At 42.2% G+C, this 25,361-nt stretch overlaps 1 protein-coding gene across 1 annotated transcript; it reads left to right on the top strand.

The window, feature by feature from the left end:
• Positions 1 to 2,450: 2,450 nt before the first annotated feature.
• Positions 2,451 to 25,148, top strand: LOC146328689 (scavenger receptor cysteine-rich type 1 protein M160-like). Its single transcript, XM_084717676.1, has 20 exons — positions 2,451 to 2,496; positions 4,378 to 4,413; positions 4,502 to 4,780; positions 5,309 to 5,614; positions 5,707 to 5,988; positions 7,125 to 7,430; positions 7,524 to 7,814; positions 11,150 to 11,455; positions 11,546 to 11,827; positions 13,451 to 13,756; positions 13,850 to 14,149; positions 15,719 to 16,024; positions 16,118 to 16,411; positions 18,506 to 18,811; positions 18,895 to 19,182; positions 21,000 to 21,305; positions 21,390 to 21,665; positions 23,380 to 23,691; positions 23,787 to 24,077; positions 24,627 to 25,148. The coding sequence occupies exons 1-20, from the start codon at positions 2,451 to 2,453 to the stop codon at positions 24,965 to 24,967; spliced, it is 5,460 nt and encodes a 1,819-aa protein (XP_084573802.1). The 3' UTR covers positions 24,968 to 25,148.
• The last annotated feature ends 213 nt before the right edge of the window (positions 25,149 to 25,361 follow it).

Here is a 25,361-nt window from a genome sequence, read left to right as displayed (position 1 = left end):
AAGAGAAAAACAGTGTCATGATGCTGATGTAATGTTGATATATTCCTCGACCCTATATGTTGTTCTAAAATGTTCACAATAAATAAATCCACAGATCCTCAGGGACATCTTCTGGGCCCCACAGAGAGCCTGGTGACAGGCTGCTTCACCACCTGCCTCAGGAAGCCCCTGAGGGTCACAGAGGACAGTTCACATCCCCACAACAGCCTGGTCCCCCTCCTGTCCTCTGGTAAGAGATGCAGGACTCTGAGACTCCACCTTCAGACCGTACGACCACGAAACAAATAACCCACACAATCTGTGTGCAACAAAAACTGTATACAACATTCAATACACACACACACACACATACAACTCACTGATAGAAACACAGGTAAGTACAATACAATCTGAGCAACAACTTCAATATGCAACTACTGAATATTTTTACTTTATTATTGTTATAACTTGTAAATACTCCTTTTCTACAGAAAGTGGGATGTAACATTATTTGTTGTTTTGTGGTACATTACTGTCACCTGGTGGCCAGATACAGACAGCATTCTGTAACAGGGATTTGTTTAAATAAAGGTTACAGAGTGAAACAAAAGAGTCTCACTCTTCTACACTCCATTCTTTCTTTCCTAACTTATCATGCTGTAATCAGACATCCTCGGTCCGTGTTTTGATATCTGCTCCGGCTGCATGTGCATGTTAGTGCCTCCAGCTGGACTCAGAGCTTTTCTACTGCTCCATCTGTAAGTAACTGGGGGTACACAATGTTACATTTCTGTTTTCATTAGTGATCAACTAGAAGAAGGTATGATGGCAAAGGAGCTCTTATTATGAATTTGTTCTGCAATTGTCTGAATGTATGCAACTTAAAATAAGTCTATCTTTGCAGGTTTTCTCTTGAAATGTTGTTTGTGACAGTGAAGTAAATTTTATTGTAATTACAGTAGGAGACACACAAACATTATCACAAGCAGTTAAAGTAAAAATATCAGCTTCTTATTCTCAAAGACAAAGGACTGACATGACTTTGGCTTCTTGCCCAAAGTTAAAACAATTTTCACCCACTTATCAAAAGCCAGTTAGAAAGCACCCTCGGACACGTTTTATTCACTCTCGTTTCCCAAACTCATGATACAGTTTTGTTTTCATACATCTGTTTCTACTTAACATAAGGAGGTCTCTTTTACAGGAACCTTCACCCACATACATTTTCAAGAATCAACTAATGTCTTATTCTTAAGACAAGATCATACAGCATAGGGAGGGAAGTTTAAGTACAAGAAAAAAACTAATGATTCAAGCAGGTTTATTTTCTCAGCTTGCAACTGTATTGTAGTTCAACACTTACTGTATGATAGGAAGTCACAGTTTGACTGATAGCTTCTATGATTCATGTGCAGTTTAAATCTAACTTTAATGCTAAAATTCTTGCATGGAATAATCTCAACATTATAATTAATAAATAAAAATGAATGTCACTTAAATAGCATCATCTGTTGGAATGATGCGGATTTCAGTTACGACCACTGACTGTTGAATTAAACTGTGTGCAACATGAAAAAACAAACCTGAATCCTGCAGAATATGGACTCTCATTACCAGCAGTTCCTCATTACCACCACTAGATGTCAAGTAAACAAGCACATTTCAGTCTGGTGGGATTTTAAGTATTATCCTGGCCTCACTTTAAAGGGACAGTTCACCCCAAAATCAAAAACACATTTCTCCTCTTACCTGCAGTGCTGTTAATCTGTGCAGATAGTTTTGTTGTTTTTGGAGATATCAGCTGTAGAGACGTCTGACTGCTCTACAATATGATGAGACTGAATCGAACTCTTTTCTGTCAAGAAGAAAGAAAGTAGCTTTCATGGTTTGCCAGATCATAATTTGGAAAAATAATTAGGTTGAATCCCTATTATTATTATTTTTTATCATAATAATAAAAACAAAATTCCCACGCACCCCTAACGTGATTCAATGCTGCTCACCTTCTTCTTCAGTGGAGAGTAGTGTTTTTTTTAGTGGTGTACCAACAATAAGGTGTAACACAGTTACCATGGTGACAGCAGCACATGGCTCCCTCAGACTTCACTCTATTTTTCCTTAAATCTCTTTCTTTTTTTGCTATTACTAAAGCGTGTAGTACTTATGACAGAAATATGCTCATCAAAACCAGAAGCAGCAACAAAATCACCTCAAATATCTTCCATGAGACAAAGACACAGGACAGGTGATGATCAGGAGACGGTTATTAATCTAATGTCTAATGTCTTTGATGAACATCAATCATTTGAAAAGTAGACCAGAGTGGACTCACCATTTGGGAGCCACTGCTTTAATGTGTCTTAACATCAGAAAATCTAAGAGCTGCTTCTATAAATGACCTGGTTGTATTTGTCCTCTCTGCCACAGAAGAAAGACAAAACCAGCGACAGACACAGATCTGGACACTGGACATGGGTCATATACTAAAGGTTCTCTTGGTGTTGCTCTGGAGCTCAGGTAGGAATAAGCAGTGGTAGAAGAGTCACAATTTGAGTGTGCATCTGCATGCATGTTTCACTCCACTAAACAAACAGCTCTATACCTTTGCTTAAATGGATACTAAAACATAAGTAGTTATTCTATATATGGTTGGTATCCTGGAATATTAAAGGCTACATTGGCAGTCAAAAAAATAGAAGAAAGAAAAACTCTAATGCAAACTCTGGTCCTAATGTTATTGCAGGGCAGGAAATGTCACTGCAAACTCCCCTCATGCATGCTGTCCTGGTGAGAAACAATTTTCAGTGTGATTCACCTGCAGCCTGTTACTGACGTCAGGTCTGAACAAGCAGTTGAGTGTCATGACTCGTATTCTCAAAGGTTCCTCTTTGATATATTGTAGCTTGGATTGTACTGCAGTTACATTGTTGATTTGCATAAAATCTGCCAAATGAATGCATCAAAATTTAAGAATAAGTCAATTTAAAGAAAAAACGGGCACAAACCCTGAAACATGGCCTCCTAATGTTCAAACAACCACTGAAACCTGTAACAATGAAGAAATAGATATACTGAAACCTCATGACTTGGATATACAGTTGTGCTCATAAGTTTACATACCCTGGCAGAATTTGTGATTTTTTTGGCCATTTTTCAGAGAATATGAATGATAAGAGAAAAACTTTTTTTTCACTCATGGTTAGTGGTTGGGTGAAGCCATTTATTATCAAACAACTGTGTTTACTCTTTTTAAATCATAATGAGAATACAAACTAACAACATGACCCTGATCAAAAGTTTACATACCCTGGAGATTTTGGCCTGATAACATGCACAAAAGTTGACACAAACAGGTTTGAATGGCTACTAAAGGTTACCATCCTGCTTGTAATCAGTGTGTGTGTATAAAAGGTCAGTGAGTTTCTGGGCTCCTGACAGACCATTGCATCTTTCATCCAGTGCTGCACTGACGCTGAGAATGCCAATCAGCAGTGTTCAAACTCTAATTAAGAAGTGGAAAATGAGGAATTCTGTTGAAACCAAACCACGGTCAGGTAGACCAACAAAACTTTCAGCCACAACTGCCAGGAAAATTGTTCGGGATGCAAAGAAAAAGAGGTGGAGAGGTGGATCGCTGATGTTTTGGGGATGTGTGAGCTACAAAGGCACAGGAAACTTGGTCAAAATTGATGGTGAGATGAATGCAGCCTGTTATCAGAAAATACTGGAGGAAAATTTGCACTCATCAGCCCGGAAGCTGCGCATGGGACATAACTGGACGTTCCAACATGACAACGATCCAAAACACAAGGCCAAGTCGACCTGTCATTGGCTACAGCAGAATAAAGTGAAGGTTCTGGAGTGGCCATCTCAGTCTCCTGACCTCATTATCATTGAGCCACTCTGGGGAGATCTCAAACCTGCAGTTCATGCAAGACAGCCCAAGAATTTACGGGAACTGGAGGCTGTTTGCCAAGAAGAATGAGCAGCTTTACCATCTGAGAAAATAAAGAGCCTCATCCACAACTACCACAAAAGACTTCAAGCTGTCATTGATGTTAGAGGGGGCAATACATGGTATTAAGAACTGGGGAATGTAAACTCTTGATCAGGGTCATTTTGGTAGTTTGTGTTGTCATTATGATTTAAAAAGAGTAAACACTGTTGTTTGACAATAAATGGCTTCACCCAACCACTAACCATGAGTGAAAAAAAGTTTTCCTCTTATCATTCATATTCTCTGAAAAATGGCCAAAAAATCACAAATTCTGCCAGGGTATGTAAACTTAACTACAACTGTAAATGTATTATATTTCTGTTTTCATTTCATCCAGAGCTCTGTTCAAATCATCATACGGCTGTAATGTGTGTTTTTTATTTTTTTATTTTCTAACTCAGGTCTCCAGGCAGAAGAATCACAACACAATGACAACAGTATGTAAAAATATAAATGGGTGTTTTTACTGATTCACAATCAAATAATTGTTCCTGTCTTACTGATGGTTCTGTTGTTTGTGTTCAGAACTTCTCAGGTTGGAGGGAGGATCCAGTCACTGTTCTGGAACACTGGAGATGAATCATGAGGGAGCATGGAGACCAGTGTATGGCTCTGAATGGACCGTCAGAGAAGCAGCTGTAATCTGTAGAGAGCTGAACTGTGGCTCTGTTGCTTCAATCGTGGAGATGCCTTCGTCAAACAGATACAGATGGGGGATCAGCTCTAAATGTGTTCAGTCTGAATCTCTGATGGACTGTATAAAACCAGATGTGTCCTCAAATGTCCTGGAGATCACCTGCTCAGGTAAAGTGACACCATCTCTGAGAGAAATGTTACATGATGTGATATAGAAGTGGACTTATTTATTTATTTCATGTCAAATAATTGACATATAATTGAAAATTTAATATTTAAGACATCCCTGAAGAAAATAGACTTCTATCTCCCTGTTTCACTGTTTCACTGACTTGGTAGCTTCTTCACTGTTTTAGTTTGGTAAAAAGTTTTCTTTGACCAGTTTTATTTTGGGTGTGGATTATAGAGACTAAACTGCTGACCGTTCTGTTGAGGGAGACTCAACTATCAACAAAAAAAAACAAAATGGAAGAAAGTTTAAGTCAGGAGGCCTCCACAGTGTGGTGCTGCTGTCAGATCCAGACTGAGACTTGAGTTCAGGTCTTATAAACCTTTTTATAAAACCAATAGCAGTTGTGTTGCTAATGCACAATATAACTGTAAACATTTTCTATGCAATACTGTAAATGATTTTGTAAAAATTAATATATACCAAAGTAGGCACAACTCATAATTCTGTCTTCTGTCTCTCTCCAGATTCTGTCAGGCTGGTGAATGGGACCAGTCTGTGTTCAGGCAGACTGGAGGTGAAGTCTAACCAGCAGTGGTCCTCAGTGTGTGAAGATGACTTTGACCAGCAGGATGCAGAGGTGGTCTGTAGGGAGCTGGGCTGTGGGGCTCCTTCAGTCCTCCAGGGGGCGCTCTATGGAGAAGTGGAGGCTCCAATGTGGACCAAAGAGTTCCAGTGTGGAGGAAATGAGTCTGCTCTCTTGGACTGTAGAAGCTCAGACTCAGCTAGAAACACCTGCTCACCTGGCAAAGCTGTTGGACTCACCTGCTCAGGTAGAAAAGAAGCTGCAGCTTTGATTTGGTTAATTTCTGTTCTAATGAAACTAATTTTATTCTTTTACCAATGACTCTCTTGCTCTGTTCAGAGTCATTCAGGTTGGTGGGAGGATCCAGTCGCTGTTCTGGAACACTGGAGGTGAAACTGGGAGAGTGGAGACCGGTAGGTGGCCCTGACTGGTCCCTGAAGGATGCATCGCTATTTTGCAGAGAGCTGGATTGTGGCTCTGCTGTCTCTACAACAAATACATTTTCGTACACAAAGGTATGGATGATGACTTCTGAATGTGTTCAGTCTGGATCCATTTTGGGGAACTGTGTAAGATCACCTTCTCCATCAAGTCAATACACCTTGGGACTCACCTGTTCAGGTAAGTGGTGGCCATCATTGACCTGAACAGCAGTAATGTTTCCAGTGCATTCTTTACTCAGTCACACTGACAATCAGTGGTTTCCATTAGACTTAACTGTAAAGTTATCCAGGACAATTTTATTATATTATTATTAAGCCCATATTTAACCAAGTTAATCCCATTGAGATCAAGGATCTCTTCTACAATAGAGACCTGACCAAGGATAGCAGCAACGCAGTGTCAATAGACTGAGAACATCCAAATCTGATCCTATAAAACACTTGCACACAGACAACCTGGATTTAAGAGATTCTACATTGTTCAAGGTTACTAGGTCTTGAAGTTGAAGATCAGTCTATAAATTAGTCCATGCATTAGATGCCGAAAACCTGAAGGCTTGTGGTATTGCTTTAGATCACAGCTTGCAAGGTAATGCATAATTACTCTAGAGATATTGTGTAATTTTTTTAAATAACCCCAGCACGTAACAGTACATACATGTAGGTACTGGGTAACAAGGTGGATTAAAGGGGTAACAGTTTGGAATTTTATACTGTTAGAAAGGCTTGAATGATATTGGGACTATGAAAATGAGAAGTACTGAAGTTACAGTTGTGAAATAGTTCTTATAGTAGTTCATAACTGCATTGCCTTCTTTACATCAGCACTGTATATTTAATGCAGTTTATAAGCACCACCCACTGGCTAGCCATATTAATGCCCATGCCCCCTTCTGGCTTTAATGTAGTACATTGGCAGTCATGAGCTATGCTGCTGTCCACCTTTTCAGAGTGGCTAGTGTGTTGAAAAAAATAAATCACCTGTTTGCTTTTTACATTGACTGTAGAACTAAAAGGTGCAAAGAGATTAAGATGTTTGTGGAACTGTTACATTGCATTGGTGAAGACTCACAGTATGGAGGCTGCAGGGGGACACCTACATGGAATATTTGGTGGCCACAGAGTCACTTTTCGTGGCCACAGGTCAGGGTTAATGGCAAACCCTGCTCTCTATCTCAAATTCAAGTTCAGATCACTTTCTTGACCATAACATAATCATAGCAAAATATTGTTTTGCCAAATGCTGTACAAATAATGTATGTTGACAATTACAATGTGAATACTATGTATACAGTTACATCTCTGTCTCTCCAGAATCTGTCAGGCTGGTCAATGGGACCAGTCTGTGTTCAGGCAGACTGGAGGTGAAGTCTAACCAGCAGTGGTTCTCAGTGTGTGAAGATGACTTTGACCAGCAGGATGCAGAAGTGGTCTGTAGGGAGCTGGGCTGTGGGGCTCCTTCAGTCCTCCAGGGGGTGCTCTATGGAGAAGTGGAGGCTCCAATGTGGACCAAAGAGTTCCAGTGTGGAGGAAATGAGTCTGCTCTCCTGGACTGTAGAAGCTCAGACTCAGCTAGAAACACCTGCTCATCTGGCAAAGCTGTTGGACTCACCTGCTCAGGTAGAAGAGGAGCTGCAGCTTTGATTTGGTTCATTTCTGTTCTACTGAAACTCACTTTATTCTTTTACAGATGACTCTCTTGTTTCTGTTTAGAACCTGTTAGGTTGGTGGGAGGAGACAGTCGCTGTTCTGGAACACTGGAGATGAAATATGGAGAGTGGAGACCAGTGAACGGCAATCACTGGACGCTTAGGGAGGCATCTGTGATTTGCAGAGAACTGCAGTGTGGCTCTGCTGTTTCAATAGAATTAGGAGAGATGACCTCAGACACACCCATGTGGGGGATCAGCTCAGACTGTTTTTATTCTGGATCTGCTTTGAAGGACTGTGTTAAAGACCAAACAAACTACGGTGTTCCCATTTTCCTGTGGCTTACCTGCTCAGGTAAGTCCATCATTTACCATCATTTATGTTATTCAGGACAATAACATCCTAGAGGATAAAGATGTTTTACACTGTAGCTGACCATTCCTTGTCAGAAATGTTACAACACTTCAGGGCTGTGGTGTCAACAGAGAAACCATACGATGACAACAAGGACTATGGTTGGAGATTGTGGTTGGAGTCATTCTGCCAGCGAAGATGTGTAGCTTCTGCTGTCCTGATGTTAATGAGAAACTCGTCCAACTATTGTGCAGCCAGGGCAGCGACAGTAGAGATTTTGTTTAGTGGTGGCTGGGTCCCCCTTGTTGTGAGGGAATAGCAAGAAGGTTGGTAGTGACAGAACATAGTGGTCAGGCTGGAATGTATGGTTTGGCCATGTCCTCAGTGCAGGATGGCATTGAGCTACTTGCAGCATAGTAGACAGTCACCAGGTCAGAGTGTGGGAGTATTTGTTTAATTCTCGAGATTGTTTGGAATAGAAGGAAACAGGATTGGACAACTGTTTGTTTGCCAATAGGAAGCCTGTTGCCAGATATTTGGGAGTAATATTTAATTCAGACTGAGGCTCTGAACCACAGATCAAAGGACCAAGGACATTCTCAATGAGACTGGCAGTATTATTAGTATGATTCATGTTAGCTTCCTAAATAGCCAGCCTGCTGGCAGAATTGCCTGTTTGCAGGGGTGGTAAACATTGCCATGGTAACAGCGAGCTCCTCCAATTAGAGATGTTGCTATTGTGCTTAGGGATTGGGGGTAGTGAAGTGCTTCTTTTGACATGGCAAATAAACCATGTTTTTCTTGAAACAAGATAAATACCAGAGACTTCCGTCTTTGACAGGAGGGTATACCATCGTTTGACAATCTCATAGCTCATGGTGAGTCCTCTTTAAATGGTTATGAAATTATGAGCAATGATCTAAATCCTCTATTCAGAAACTGAATGGTATTTTAATTTCTGGAACCTCACTGTTGTGCTCTGTTCCCAAGATCAGTATTTTTCTGATGGCCAGTTAGCATTTTCTATAGTTATATGTGACGTGTCATTTAAGACGCCATCAGGCCTGCATGTTTTTCTGAGTTGTACAGAGCATTCAGTTTGTCTTCCAGATCCTCATTCTGTCATAGGGTAGTCCAGTAGGGTCTGTTAAGCACCTTTCAGTTTTTCTGGAATATGCTATTGAGCTTGATCATTTGGGGGATTTGTATAAAGATCTCTTTTTTTTATAAATATATGTGGATGTATCATATCGTAAGTATGTCCCATTCTTGTGCATGTGATATCTCAGGAACACATTAGAGGAATTTCTTGAAACTTGGCAACAATGCCTACTTGGACCGAAGGATTAACTGATTAGTATTTGGAGATCAAAGGTCTTTTTGGCCATAACTCAGGACATAACTCAGAATTCAAGATGGCGCCTGTGTGTGTGGCCTGCCATCTGTCTCTGCCAGCATTGTGTGTGTTTGCGCTGTTTCTGTCACTTGTTACTCAATATGTCAACTCTCTACTGGTGTACGATCGCCAAACACTGATGGATCTTCAACTTTCTACCCAAGATCTGGTGAAGTTGGATGATACTGGACATAAAACTTTGCCCCCGTTTTTATCGGGGATCCCAGCTCACCTTTGCTGTGCCCTAGCTCCACCACTCCGGTGTAATGCTTCTTGGCGCCCGCCGGACTCTGTCGACTCCTGGCTGGTACCCGTTGTTGGCCCGGATGAGGTGTTCCAGCCTGACGGCCCCTGCTTTCCCCGTCCCCGCCGGCGTGGAGTCAATCTGTGTAACCTGCGGCCTCTGAGTCGGGCTCCATGGACAGCTGACGCCATGGAGCTGCTGGTTCCTGTCAGGATTGGCCTGGAAAACGCTAGATCGCTAGCGAATAAAACTTTTGTTCTTTTTTTTTTTTTTAATGTTATTTTTTTGGCATTTTTGCCTTTATTGACAGTGACAGCTGAAGGTATGACAGGAAAGGGGGGTGAAGAGACAGGGGATGACATGCAGCAAATGAGCCGCAGGTGGGACTCGAACCAGCGGCCGCTGCAGAGGACCAACAGCCTCAATACATGGTGCGCACGCCCTACCGACTGAGCTATAGGGGCGCCCAAAACTTTTGTTCTTAAGGATTTCTTTCACGTCCCGAGGATTGGACTTTCTCTGTGTGACTGAGACCTGGCTGAGTGTTGGTGAGTCCAGCGCTTTCACTGAACTTTTACCTCAGAACTGCTGCTATTTTAACTCCCCACGGACGTCGGGCCGAGGTGGAGGAACTGCCACTGTTTTTAAGAGTCACTATAAATGTAAGCAGCTCTGTTTGTCGCTCTCACACTGTGTTGTGTTCAGTGGTCTATCGGCCTCCCAAATACAATAAGGACTTTTTAAATGAGTTCTCTGATTTCCTGGCTGAAGTCATGCCTAAATATGATCGTGTCTTTGTTGTTGGAGATTTTAATGTTCATGTGTGTTGTCCTGATAAGCCAATGGCAAAGGACTTTTTAAGCCTCATTGACTCTTTTAATCTTGTGCAGTCTGTGTCTGGTCCCACACAAGAACGTGGACACACACTTGATCTTGTTTTATCTTTTGGTTTGCCTGTTTTTAATTTGGAGGTTTGTGACGCAGTATTTTCTGATCATATACCTGTAGTATTTGAGGTTGCTCTTGCTTGTAAAACAGTTAAACCTCGCACTGCTGCCCAACGCTGTCGCATTATTAACCCTTCCACTGCTGTTCAGTTCTCGGCCGTTTTCAGTCAGACTCATAACTGTGTCACTGAGTGTTTGGACAACGATACGGAGAAGCTTAGCTCATGGTTTCATTCCACCTGCCAATCCATTTTAGACACTGTGGCTCCGTTTAAAACCAGGCAGTCTAGGATTAAATCTGAACCCTGGCTGAATGACACAACTCGTGCTGTCAGACGCGAATGCCGTAGAGCTGAGCGGAAGTGGAAAAGGGACAAACTGCAGGTGTCATTTCAAATTTTAAGGGACTGCTAGCGTCACTATCAAACAACTGTGAAAGATGCTAAAAGAAAACATTTTTCTGATATTATTCTGTCATAAGCTTCATGTCTTGTTTAAGACCATTGACTCTGTTCTTAATGCAAAAACCCATTCTGGTCTCTGTCAGTCCTCTGCACTCCTCAGTTAAAATAGTCTCTGTGAAGACAGCCAAAAAAATACACTCAATTCTGGGCCAGGGCCATGTTAAAACTCCATGGCAGGGATAACCCGTAACTCACTCTCTCTCTCTCTCTCCTTCTCTCTCTCTCTCTCTCTCTCTCTCTCTCTCTCTCTCTCTCTCGCTCTCTCTCTCTCTCTCTCTCTCCAGACTCTGTCCGGCTGGTCAATGGGACTAGTCTGTGTTCAGGCAGACTGGAGGTGAAGTCTAACCAGCAGTGGTCCTCAGTGTGTGAAGATGACTTTGACCAGGAGGATGCAGAGGTGGTCTGTAGGGAGCTGGGCTGTGGGGCTCCTTCAGTCCTCCAGGGGACGCTCTATGGAGAAGTGGAGGCTCCAATGTGGACCAAAGAGTTCCAGTGTGGAGGAAATGAGTCTGCTCTCCTGGACTGTAGAAGCACTGACACAGCTAGAAACACCTGCTCAACTGGAAAAGCTGTTGGACTCACCTGCTCAGGTAGAAGAGGAGCTGCAGTTTGATTTGGTTCATTTCTGTTCTAATAAAACTGTTAATTCTTTTACTGATGACTCTCTTGTTTGTGTTCAGAACCTGTCAGGTTAGTGGGAGGATCCAGTCGCTGCTCTGGAACACTGGAGATGAAACAGGGAGAGTGGAGACCAGTGGGCTACATTGATTGGAACCTGAAGCACACAGCTGTATTCTGTAGAATGCTGGACTGTGGCTCTGTTATTTCAGTCACTCTAATGAAGGAGTCCTCAGAGAGACCTGTGTGGACAGTCAGATCTGACTGTGTTCAGTCTGCATCTACTCTTAGGGGCTGTGTAACACCAGTGTCCAATTTTGACATCCTGCAGATTACCTGCTCAGGTAAGTCTAACCCCGAATTTACACTGAGTGCGGCTGCGCTGCGTAACGGCTGCACCATGGCACGCAGAGAAATAGAACCCATTTAGTCAATGCTACAATTTACACTGGGAGCGCTGCGGTGCGTCTCAGCTGCGTCCCAGATGCGGCTCAGAGATCTGCTCCGCAGAGAATACGCAGCGACTCTATTTTCAACGGATGGCGCATCAATTGGCACAGAGCTGGTCGAACGGGCAGGAAGTCAGGCACAGAAATCAGGGGAGAATCCAGTTGATTTTCAAAATGAAAGACCCCGTGCAGACTTGTGATCATAAAGACAGACAGAAAATAAACAGTTTAACTACGTAGCCTGCTTATCCATGGTAGAAGCACAAAGAGCAAGGAAAGAGGACTTAATCAACAAAATCAGAGCAAGGAAACATAATCAGACGGGCAAAACGCTCCGCTGCTGAAATGCTGCTGAGACGCTGTCGAAGTCGCGTGCATGACGGAGCAAAACCGCGGCGCAGCCATCACGCAGCGCAGCCGGACTCAATGTAAATGCGGGGTAATACTGACTTCCAATATAACAGTAATGTTTCCAGTGTGTTTCTTACTCTGTCACACTGACAGTCAGTAGTTTCCATTGGACTGAACTGTCTAGTTGCAAAGGACAATAACTTTCTAAAGGGTAGTGATGTTTTTCTTAGGAGTTCAGTGCTTTAGACTCTTGTAACCTTGTATCTGTATATTAAGGGTTTGCACTGTAGCTAACATATACCATGTCAAAAATGTAACTGCACTCTGGGGCTATAGTGGCTACAGAAAAAACAGATGGCGACTAGGACTCTGATTGGTCAGCTTGGGCTGCTTGTGGTTTCTTGAACAAGTTTCTGATGGTGGTAGGGATTTTTGAGAACAAAAACTGGGGATGTTCAAGCTGCAGTCAAATTTGTCAAGTGAAATAATAAAAAAAAAAGCATCACAGAGGAAATTCCCAGTGGTGAGGGTGAGACTTATTTTATGCTCATACTAAAAAAATGAGCACATTCCAATGTGTGGACCTTTTGAGTTTAAACCTGATGATGCAAGGTGTCATAATTTAGAAGCAATGCTTTGGCATTGTCACAGCACCACAAGGTTACACTACTAATCTCTATAACCACCTCAAACGTCACCATAATATCCAATATGTATGTGCAGTGAAGTAAAAAAACAAAATATATCACAAAAACCCAGCCGCCAAACAATGATAACATTAACAAAAACAATGTACCACCATTCTATTTTTTATGTTCTGTAGCTTTTAAGTTAATCACTCTGATGAAGTGTTCTAGAGTGTAAGAGAGAAAAAGAGTCGAGGTATTTTTTGTTAGAAGAGAGTTTTAAGTTGAAGTCCATTACCTGTTAAAACATGTTCCAGTGGTCTTTTTAAAGCTTTTTCTACACAGTAAGCGTCTCACTTCATCTATGAGTGTAAAATTGTTTCTGCTGAAAAAATCTAAATCATGTGAGAGAATCATGATCTCATTTCTTAAGGAGAAACGTTGTCATTCACATTCTAGCATGAATCGTGCAGCCCTATACTGAGTCCTCTCTCTCTGTCTCTCTCTCTGTCTCTCTCTCTGTCTCTCTCTCTCTCTCCAGACTCTGTCCGGCTGGTCAGTGGGACCAGTCTGTGTTCAGGCAGACTGGAGGTGAAGTCTAACCAGCAGTGGTCCTCAGTGTGTGAAGATGACTTTGACCAGCAGGATGCAGAGGTGGTCTGTAGGGAGCTGGGCTGTGGGGCTCCTTCGGTCCTCCAGGGGGCGGTCTATGGAGAAGTGGAGGCTCCAGTGTGGACCAAAGAGTTCCAGTGTGGAGGCCATGAGTCTGCTCTCCTGGACTGTAGAAGCTCAGACTCAGCTAGAAACAGCTGCTCACCTGGAAAAACTGTTGGACTCACCTGCTCAGGTAGAAGAGGAGCTGCAGCTTTGATTTGGTTCATTTCTGTTCTACTGAAACTCACTTTATTCTTTTACTGATGACTCACTTGTTTGTGTTCAGAACCTGTCAGGTTGGTGGGAGGATCCAGTCGCTGTTCTGGAACACTGGAGATGAAACACCTTAAAGAGTGGAGAACTGTGTATAGCTATTTTTGGACCCCGAAGGAAGCAGCTGTTGCCTGTAGGGACCTGGACTGTGGCTCTGCTGTTTCAATGGAATTGAGAGAGTTCTCAGAAATACCTGTGTGGAGAATTACATCTGACTGTGTTAACCCTGGATCTGCTTTGCGGGAATGTGTAACACCATATCCTTTTTATTCCTTCCGCCGCTCTGGGCTGTCCTTGGGGCTCTCCTGCTCAGGTAATTATCATATCATCTCTAGACAGCAAGTGAAGCGGTTGGTTGTTTCTATTGGACTGAATTGGAACATTACTGGCACAAATGTTACAGTATTGCCAAAGCTCACCCTTATATTATTAAATTAGGTTTAATATAATGAAACCAAATGGATAAAAAAAATTCTCTGTCTGTCTCCTTCCCTGTGCACTGCATGCTGGGAGTTTGGTGGTGGAGAGTGTTGCTTTTCTTCTTGTCTAACTCTGTTTATTGTGTGGTTGGTTAGTAAGTTTCTAGTGGGTGTTGTTAGTGTAGTTTGGTGTGTCTTAAGTGGTTTCTTGGCGAGGTTAGTCTCAGCTGAGATGTTGTCCCTGTTTCTGAGGCATGGTGTGAGGGTGGCGCTGTAGTCCAACACCACGGTCTCTGCACAGCCACGCTGAAAGGGTATGGCAACTTTGTGCATTGCTGTACTACAGTGAGAAGCAGGTCACTTGTTCTAAACGATACAATCAAGAAATTCAGATATTAGAGGCCTGCGCTTTAAAACTCATAATTGATGGTATTGAAGATTATGTTACTTTGCATGTCTGTACTGCTGATGCTCCGAGACTATAGACTGCAGTGGAGGCTGTCATGGCCAACTTGAAGAGAGCTGACAGGAGGCTTCCAAAGGACCCAGTGACCTAGTCTACAACAACAAGGAACTCAAATTTGTGCACGCTGGATGTGTTAAAAAAAAGACTGTCAACAGTTCTGCCAAACTTACATCACTTAGTCCATCACAATAGCAAAATGTTTAAGTGTTCATTGAGATATCTGGGTATATCTCCACATGACCTGTTATTCCCAGATCCCATTCTAATCCCATCTTTGATCAGTGTCCTGCTATGTTTCTGTCACCACTGAGTAGAAGTCAGTGGTGACATCAAAAGAATGTTTAACCAGGACTGGTTGCTACCTGAAGACACACCCCTACTCAGGTTCTTATAGCACAACATGCAAGTTATGTATGAATGGCAGATATCTGGTAAAACTAGCAGCCCGGGCACAAGAGTATTGTTTAATTACTTTGTTGTTCCTTGTATTTATCTATTTATATTACTTAATGAATTATATTTCTATAAACTGAATGTTTTTCTCCTCTTACATTAAATAAATTACACCTGATCTCTTTGGAGAGATAAAGGATTATTATTAATCTTAATAGTTAATTATTTGTTGTTGATAATTGTAGGGTAATGTGTATGTCATTGTCGTGATTTTATATGTGTATATATATGTGTGTGTGTGTGTGTGTGTGTGTGTGTGTGTGTGTGTGTGCATACTTCATTATTAGAATTAAAGTAATAATGTACTTTATTGTTCACATGATATTATGTATTATTGTCCACATTTTTAATCCTCATATCATCTTTATTATTGTTGTTGATGATTCAGCAACACTATTATGTCTCTCTCTCTCTCTCTCTCTCTCTCTCTCTCTCTCTCTCTCTCTCACTCTCTCTCTATCTATCTATCTATCTATCTATCTATCTATCTATCTATCTATCTATCTATCTATCTATCTCTATCTCTTGCTCTCTCTCTCTCCAGACTCTGTCAGACTGGTGAATGGGACCAGTCTGTGTTCAGGCAGACTGGAGGTGAAGTCTAACCGGAAGTGGACCTCAGTGTGTGAAGATGACTTTGACCAGCAGGATGCAGAGGTGGTCTGTAGGGAGCTGGGCTGTGGGGCTCCTTCAGTCCTCCAGGGGGCGCTCTATGGAGAAGTGGAGGCTCCAATGTGGACCAAAGAGTTCCAGTGTGGAGGAAATGAGTCTGCTCTCCTGGACTGTAGAAGCTCAGACTCAGCTAGAAACAGCTGCTCACCTGGCAAAGCTGTTGGACTCACCTGCTCAGGTAGAAGAGGAGCTGCAGCTTTGATTTGGTTCATTTCTGTTATACTGAAACTCACTTTATTCTTTTACTGATGACTCACTTGTTTCTGTTCAGAACTGCCATTCAGGTTGGTTGGAAATTGCAGTGACTGTATTGGAATGCTGGAGGTGAAACATGAGGTTGAGTGGAGACCAGTGAGCTCCTCAGACTGGTCCTTGAAGGATGCAGCTGTTGTCTGTAGAAAACTGGACTGTGGCTCTGCGGTTTCAATAGACATGAAGCGGAGCTCTTCATACAGAAACCTATGGGGGATCAGCTCTAAGTGTTTTCAGTCAGGATCTGTTCTGAGGGACTGTGTACAAAAGAACTGTGATTCCCATTCTACTTATGTGGAAATCACATGTACAGGTAAGTTCATCACTGGTTAATGTACATGGTTTTTGAGTGACACTGACTTGGCAGTTTGTTATTCAGTTTACAGAAAGACTAACCAGGTAAAGTGGCAACTACTGAACTCTTTGTGGGGGATACTAAACTGGCTGTGTATATCAGCAGAAACACAAAAAAACAACATTTTGGATGTTTGTTGGTTGCTTTGGACAGACTGTCTGAAAGGAAATGGTTGCTGCCACAGCTTTGGTTGGAGGTGGTCTTGATTGTCATTAACCTGGTTGCCTTGACACAGATTGATTGATTGATTGATTTCCACCAATTTGATTGGTTAAAGGAATTCAGAAGCCAGGTGTGGATTTCTTTTGGTCGGGGCAGCACTACCTGAGATCAGTGGTAATGTACTGTCCAGTACAGGAGGGAGGACGGAAAAGGCCAGCCATGGACAGTTGTAGAGGACTTTTTCTTGTCCAGACGCAGAGCTCCTGAGAAAGCTGGTTCAAATCCCACCACCCCCAAACAAGATACTCTGTTTTTGGTTCAGAACATTTTTGTACAGTTTGTGTTCATAATATAAAACACTTACACTTAACACTTTAAGGAAATTAAAGCGAATTTTAACCCAGGTTTTTGGAAAATCATGTGGAAATAACGTATTTGTTATAATGGTATAAGATAAGTTGGTACTGCAATAACAATGCTTTGATGAAACTACTGAATTGACCTAACTATTATTATTATTATTATTATCCTTATTGTTATTACCATTGCATAATAAAATTTGCTTTCATATTCCCTTCATGTTACACACACACACACACACACACAAACAACACAGTTAGACATTGCACTAGTTTTTGTTATATGAGGCCTATATAAAGGCACAGTAATAGTTAACTGTTGAGATATGTGAGCGTACACCTTACATATCTCAACAATGACCATCATTTTTGTCACTACCCAAAGTCACTACCAAAGCTGGTCGTCCGTGTGACAGGCGGAGATACTGTCCACTATACTAACGAGGAATGCTGCAATGACCCTTTTGGCCCGTAAACGGGCTGCAGCATTTACTGTCACTCAAATCTCCAAGACAGCAACTGTGACTGAATTCACTTTAAAATCTCTCATCCCCTCTGCATCCATCCAGGCGCTTTCCTCCATTTATCTCTTGTCAGTGTGCGGTGGCAGCAGGCTAAGCGGGGTGCTCCAGACATCTCTCTCCCCAGCAATGCTTTCCAGCTCCTTCTGGGTGACACTGAGGCATTCCCAGGCCAGACAAGATGTGAAATGCCTCCAGCGAGTTCTGGCTGGACCCCAGGGTCTTCTCCCAGTTGGACATGCCTGGAAAACCTCCAGACCAAGGAGGCATCCTGGTCAGATGCCCGAGCCACCTCACTGAACTGCTCAACAGGCTGCGGCTCAGGCTGCTGGATGAGGTCTGTGCTTCCCTGCCAGAGTGTTTGAGGAAGACTGTTCTTTATCTGAACAATGGGATGATAAGTGAGATAATTTCTTTCCTTTCCTGTCTGTCCTCCTGCTGTTGAACAGTGGCAGAATAAGGACGACATTGTGCTGTCTCTAAAGACTCCAGTGTTAGGAGACTTTAGCAGGGGTGTCATGTTGGAGTTTTGTGGTGTGCGTTCATAGTTGAGAGGCTGTTGGTGGCCCCTGTACAACCCCCTGTTAACAAGCAGACAGGTGACCTACACTGAAAGATTGTGCATGAGACCATAGCTACAGTTATATAGTGCACTTCAGTCTTGGCACAGGGGATGACTTTCCTCTCTACTCACAGGCAGTAAGAATACACCATCTTTTTATTCAGTGTTCCAGACTTGTTACACTTTTCAGTATAATGCAGTCATGTTTTCAGGTCTTAGGAGAACATATTTTCACACTATTTCGTTAAAAAAACATCTGTTCACACACTAATGGATTTCATTTTAGGACTCACTAAATTAGCTATTTGGAAAAAGGGGGAAATTGTGTAAGGAGTCAGACCTTTGCATAAATTATTTTTTTCTGAATTTTTGACATCAAAAACTTGTGGAAACAGAATTAACTATGAATGAGGGTCTGTCTAATATTCAAAATTCTCTCTTTCTCTAGAATCTGTCAGGCTGATGAATGGGACCAGTCTGTGTTCAGGCAGACTGGAGGTGAAGTCTAACCAGCAGTGGTCCTCAGTGTGTGAAGATGACTTTGACCAGCAGGATGCAGAGGTGGTCTGTAGGGAGCTGGGCTGTGGGACTCCTTCAATCCTCCAGGGGGTGCTCTATGGAGAAGTGGAGGCTCCAATGTGGACCAAAGAGTTCCAGTGTGGAGGCCATGAGTCTGCTCTCCTGGACTGTAGAAGCTCAGACTCAGCTAGAAACAGCTGCTCACCTGGCAAAGCTGTTGGACTCACCTGCTCAGGTAGAAGAGGAGCTGCAGTTTGATTTGGTTCATTTCTGTTCTAATGAAACTCACTTTATTCTTTTACTGATGTTTCTGTTCAGAACCTGTCAGGTTGGTGGAAGGAGACAGTAACTGTACTGGAATACTGGAGCTGAAAGATAAGTTTGAGTGGAGATCAGTGACATGGTCTAGCTGGACCCTGAAGGAAGCAGCTATTGCCTGTAGAGAGCTGGACTGTGGCTCTGCTGTTTCACTGGAAGTGATGACTGAAGAATCTCCAAAGTATCCTTTGTGGGAAATCACACCTGATTGCATTCAGTCCGCATCAGCTCTAAGAGAATGTTTAAAACCGTCTGACACTGCGCTCTTCTTGTGGATCACCTGCTCAGGTAAGTCAGTCTTCAACAATAATGTTATAACTTTGTTCCTGTCTCTGTCAGAGTTAGTGACATTCAGTTTTCTTTTTTTGTGTAAGTAATTAGTGTCATGACTTAATTATTCCTGCACCGAAAGACTATGTTTTAGACGATTAACCTAATGATTATTTTCTCAATTAATTGATTAATCTACTGATTAATTTATCAATTAATCTAATTGTGACGACCCCTCCTCCCTGCCACTAGTTTCTCCCTGCCCCTGTTGCTGCTGCTTCTCTCTCTCTTGCAGGAGGGTTGTTAGTAGGATGGGCCACACCTGGGCCCCGTGTGCTCCTTCCTTTAACTCAGTGTTCCCCAACCCTGGTCCTCAGGGCCCACTGTCCTGCATGTTTTAGATGTTTCCCTGCTCTAACACACCTGATTCAAATGATCAGCTTGTTGTCAGGCTTCTGCAGAGGCTTGATGACGAGCTGATCATGTGAATCAGGTGTGTTGGAGCAGGGAAACATCTAAAACATGCAGGACAGTGGGCCCTGAGGACCAGGGTCGGGTAACACTGCTTTAACTAGCTGCCACAGCCTGCAGTCTTTCTCTCTTCTGCTCCTTTGCTTTTCTGCTGCCAGCACCCAGAGAGACAACAGCCCAGCAGCATGAGACCAGCACGCCATTTTCTTCTGTTTCTTCCACACGCACAGATATCCACATGCACCCACACCTGAGGGGTGTACTATGAAGCAAGCTCAACACAGCCAGGCTTTCTTTGCATGATTTGGATTGACAAAGCCTAAAACCACAATCAGAGATAACGGGTATCATGATGGTGGTTATCAACTCACTTTGTTAATCCAGACTTTCGTCTTCAGACTCTGTGCGCGCTCACATAAAAGGGGCGTTTGTTGCGTCATTTGACTCTTCTTCCGCATGAAATGAAGCGATCGCGAGCCACTTACTTAAGTCAAAATCATCAAGTTGTTATAATTATGAGCTGTGGAAAATATACAAAATACATTACGGCAAAAAGCAACATTGTTGCTGCAAATAAAGCAGGAGAAGAAGAATGCTGTCAGAAAATTACTGATCAACTAAATGCGGTCTTAATGCTGCCGTTTATTCTAACATGAAAACTGCACATTAAACAATAAAACTCCATACAGCAGATTTAAACATGATGAAGTCTGTGTGACACTATCCTCTGATGATAGAGACGTGGAGATCACTTAAGTTTTTGACCAAACCAACGCTAAAATAAGTGTAACTGATTTAAGATTGTCTGTGATAAATGATGATGAATTTTGTAATCAGTGATCTGAGTTGCAATATCACCAAGACAAAACAGGTAACAGTAAAAAAGTATTCAAAGTGTCTGTAGTTGTTTCATCATTTTTTTAGTATGTGGATTATATACCATGTAAATTTAAAGTGTTAATATGATCTGGAGCAAACGGGAAAAATGACTCTGCATCATCAAACCATGACAGTGCGATGCAGACAGTTTGTGCTGCTGTTACATTACATTATGTTACATGCTGCTTGTTCTCCAGGTGAATCCCTCCTCACAGTAGGAGCAGCAGTCCATGGTGGCATGTCGATGCATGTTATGTAAATATTTTCATAATCAATGACGTTGATTACATCTTGCAAATGTGGAAGCTTAGTGTTTCTTTCCTAAATTCAAATTCAGGTTCAAGTTAAGATTATTGGCCTGGATGTTACAATTAATGTATTGTATAAATTATTGTTATAGAACAATTAAGTTTCGAACAAACTGAATAGATTATCACAAGATAACAATCTCAGCAATATCTCTCTCTCTCTCTCTCTCTCTCCAGACTCTGTCAGGCTGGTGAATGGGACTAATCTGTGTTCAGGCAGACTGGAGGTGAAGTCTAACCAGCAGTGGTCCTCAGTGTGTGAAGATGACTTTGACCAGCAGGATGCAGAGGTGGTCTGTAGGGAGCTGGGCTGTGGGGCTCCTTCAGTCCTCCAGGGGGCGCTCTATGGAGAAGTGGAGGCTCCAATGTGGACCAAAGAGTTCCAGTGTGGAGGAAATGAGTCTGCTCTCCTGGACTGTAGAAGCTCAGACTCAGCTAGAAACAGCTGCTCACCTGGAAAAGCTGTTGGACTCACCTGCTCAGGTAGAAGAGGAGCTGCAGCTTTGATTTGGTTCATTTCTGTTCTAATGAAACTCACTTTATTCTTTTACTGATGTTTCTGTTCAGAACCTGTCAGGTTGGTGGGAAGATCTAGTCGCTGTTCTGGAACACTGGAGGTGAATCGGGGAGGGTGGAGACCAGTGTCTAAACATGACTGGACCTTGAAGGATGCAGCTGTATTCTGTAGAATGCTGGACTGTGGCTCTGCTGTTTCTACAACATGGTCAAGTACAATCGATGTCAAGTGGCGGCTCAAATCTGGCTGTGTTCACTCTGGGTCTGGTCTGAGGGACTGTGTAATAGAGATTATCAGTCGATACGGCTTTGGTCTCACCTGCTCAAGTAAGTCCACGAGTGTATCATCTCTGACAGTAATGTTTCCAGTGTGTTTCTTTCTTTGTCACACTGACAGTCAATGTTTTCCATTGTACTGAACTGTAAAGTTCAGGACAATGACATCCTAAAGGCTGAAAAAGTGGTCTCACTCAGTGTTTCACTGTTAAATTAGGGATTATTGGCATGAATGTTACAGTTAAAATATTACCAGATGAATTATGTATTGTTGAGTAACTGTATTTTATACATGAAAACAAAATAGATAATCAAAGAATCTTCCCCTCACTCTTTCTGAATGAGTCTGAGGAAGACATGGTGGAATGCCAGAGCCTTTTTGTTTCTTACTTTCTTCGTCATTTGTATTAGTTCCTGCCATAATTATTGTTACTTATTAACAGCAATTGTGGGGTTGGGGGTGGGGGTGTATATTTTGTCCAGCTTCTCAAGGGGGCATGACAGAAAAAGTTTGGAAACCACTGGGTTAGAGGTTCTACTAGTTTTCAGTTACTTATTTTTTCAGTGGGGTTTTGCTGATGGCCACTCTGGCCAAATAGGTGGAGAGTGGAGGCAAGTATCTAATGCTTCAAAAAGTCATAAGGTGTGCACCATGTGCCAGTGCCTTATTGAAGGATATGCTACTTGTTGTTGGTGAGCAGGGAGGCTGTCAAAACCTATGTTATGGTTCACAGATGAATGAAGTGGTGCATATGTTTTTGGAGCAAGAAAGTTTTGTGAATGGACAATAGGACAATAGGAAAATTGCTTGCCTGCTAGGCAGGTATTTGTGCACACAATTTTTCTGTTTATTAAGGATGAGAGTTTTAGTGAGGGGGTTGTTTGATTTTGGGAAGTTTGCAAGTGGATTTAAACATCTTTCTCTCTGAGAAGATAAGTGTTGTATCTTAAATCTCTTGAGCAAGTACATGATGTAAGTTTCTATGTGAAACTTGATGAAAGTGCATCATCAGAGAGTTTTCTGTGATGACTTTTTTGAGTGTGGAGAGAACTAGTTGCGGGTTGATGGCCTGCTCAAGTTGGGAAAAGGACTTTAGGGTGACTGATGACAGTGATGCAGTAGTTTGGTCTTCTGATGGGATAGGGGCATGTAGGGGTAGAAAGGAAAGTGAGTGGTCATCCCATAATGGGGAATAGCCTGCATGAGGATTATCAGGTTGACTCAAAAGTAGGAGGGGTGGACTGAGATGGTAAAAGGAGGAAAAAGGAACATAGGAGTGCCTGGGGTGCCTTGGGGAAAAGGTAGGCTGGGGTTCAGAGAGGGCATGAAAAATGAAAACTTATCCTAATTTTCATGCTTTGCACTTTTTTCTTCTTGCCATGATAATGAGAGGTATTGAATATAATTTATGAATTATATTGTATAATATTGTATTACAATTTAAAATTCTGGTATTGTGACAACTCTACAAGGGGCAACATTGGTCTTGGCCAAGGTTCCCAGGGACAAAAGTGTTGGGGTGAATTTCTTGTTTGGTCAGGATACACTGGCTAGTTGGCTCACAAGAAGTAACAGGTTGCAGGGTTCAGGCCTGGTGACGCTGAGTCATTGTCTCTGTATGCTTTAGGGCTGAGTATGAAAACAATATTTTTGTAAATGACCTCCATATGTTTCATGGGATGGGGGCAGTTCTGTGACAAGTATTTGACAGACGTGTTTAATAAAGGAAGGTAGTAGTGTCTCTCTCTCTCTCTCTCTCTCTAGACTCTGTCAGGCTGGTGAATGGGAGTCTGTGTTCAGGCAGACTGGAAGTAAAGTTTGACCAGTCTAACCAGTCATGGTCCCCAATGTGTGAAGATGACTTTGACCAGCAGGATGCAGAGGTGGTCTGTAGGGAGCTGGGCTGTGGGGCTCCTTCAGTCCTCCAGGGGGCGCTCTATGGAGAAGTGGAGGCTCCAATGTGGACCAAAGAGTTCCAGTGTGGAGGCCATGAGTCTGCTCTCATGGACTGTAGAAGCTCAGACTCAGCTAGAAACACCTGCTCACCTGGAAAAGCTGTTGGACTCACCTGCTCAGGTAGAAAAGGAACTGCAGCTTTGATTTGGTTTATTTCTGTTCTGCTGAAGTTCAATTTATTCTTTTTTCCTGTTGACTGTCTTGTTTCTGTGCAGAACCTGTCAGGTTGGTGAGAGGATCCAGTCGCTGTTCTGGAATACTGGAGATAAGACACCAGAATGAGTGGAGACCAGTGTTTGACAATTACTGGACCCTGAAGGAAGCAGCTGTATTATGTAGAGAGCTTGACTGTGGCTCTGCTGTATCAGTAGAGTTAAGGATGACTACCTATTTCAATAAACGCCCTGTGTGGGCAGTCAGCTCTGATTGTATTCACTCTGCATCTGGTCTGAGGGGCTGTGCAAGATCAGATTACTCTTATTACTTCATGGACATCACCTGCTCAGGTAAGCCCATTAGTGATGTCATCTCGGAAACAGTTTTCACACATGCACTTGGCACACTGCCTAAGAATCAGCTGTCTGAATTTTCCCTTTCACACATGTTGTAGACAACATGAGATTTTGCACATCAGACATGTTCCTACATGTTGGAAATACTCTGAATTTTAAAATTTCTGCCTAAAAGACTTAAATGTCTAATTTTTATTGATTAGCATAATATTTTAAAATACTTTTTCAATGTGTATATATAAAAACAAGGTATTATTATTTATTATATTTATTATTTTTGAGAAATTTCAGTAGAGGAAAATATTCTTCAACTATGAAAACACAAAATGAGAATTAACTGTACAATTACTGGAAATGTGTATCTTGGATGTTATACAATTTACATACATAAAAAAGACACTTTATTTTAATGTGATATAACTCTGACTTTGAACCAGTTATGTAGAATGGCCCAGATAAATCTTCAGTGACATTAATATCTCTTTGGACATGAACGATTATCTGGTCACTCCTGCTGATTCAGCCAATCATCTCTATTTACAGACCTGCTGTTTCAGCCATTCATCTCATTGTCCTTCATGGATGGGGTCTCCCAGCCCCAGCAGCAGGGCTTTCAGGTGAACACAGGCTCCAACTTCAACATCAGCTGCTCCATCCAGCCACAGTTCCCAGGAGGCTCATTCCTGCTCACCTTCACTTCCATTAGCTCAGCACACAACTACACCCAGCCAACTGTCAATCACTCTGCACACTTCCTGTTTCCTGCTGCAGAGCCCGCCCATCAAGGGAACTACAGCTGTTTTTATCACGTCAACGTTTTTTCTCATAGCTTCTCCTCTGAGAGCCGTCTGCTGTCTCTCACTGTCTCCGACAGTCAGCAGTAAATATCTGTGTAAATATCTGTCTGAACCAATCAGCTTCATGTTTGATTGAGAAGTTGCAGGTTTCCAGATTTAAATTAGAGCATATTAACTTTGATACACTCAGGCTTTACACTGTAGCTGCAATTTGAACTCCACAAATAATTCTGTTCATTTTGTGACTTTAACTGAACTCTGTGAAACATAAACCCAGTGGTGGACAAAGTACTCCACCCCAGTACTTGAGTCAAAGTATAGATACTCCTGGTGAAATATTACTCAACTACAAGTGAAAGTTTACTCGAGTTAAAGTACTAGAGTTCTTGCTTTTAAAAATACTTAAGTATTCAAAAGTACAAATTACAAAGTACATTTTCTACTATCAGTACATGCTGTATTGTTTTCACGATGCATTTAC

The sequence above is a fragment of the Lutjanus erythropterus genome, chromosome 4 (genome assembly GCF_056507025.1).
Source record: "Lutjanus erythropterus isolate fLutEry1 chromosome 4, fLutEry1.hap2, whole genome shotgun sequence".
In the NCBI taxonomy this organism is placed as follows: Eukaryota; Metazoa; Chordata; class Actinopteri; order Lutjaniformes; family Lutjanidae; genus Lutjanus; species Lutjanus erythropterus.
This window is presented reverse-complemented; position numbering and strand designations above follow the sequence as displayed.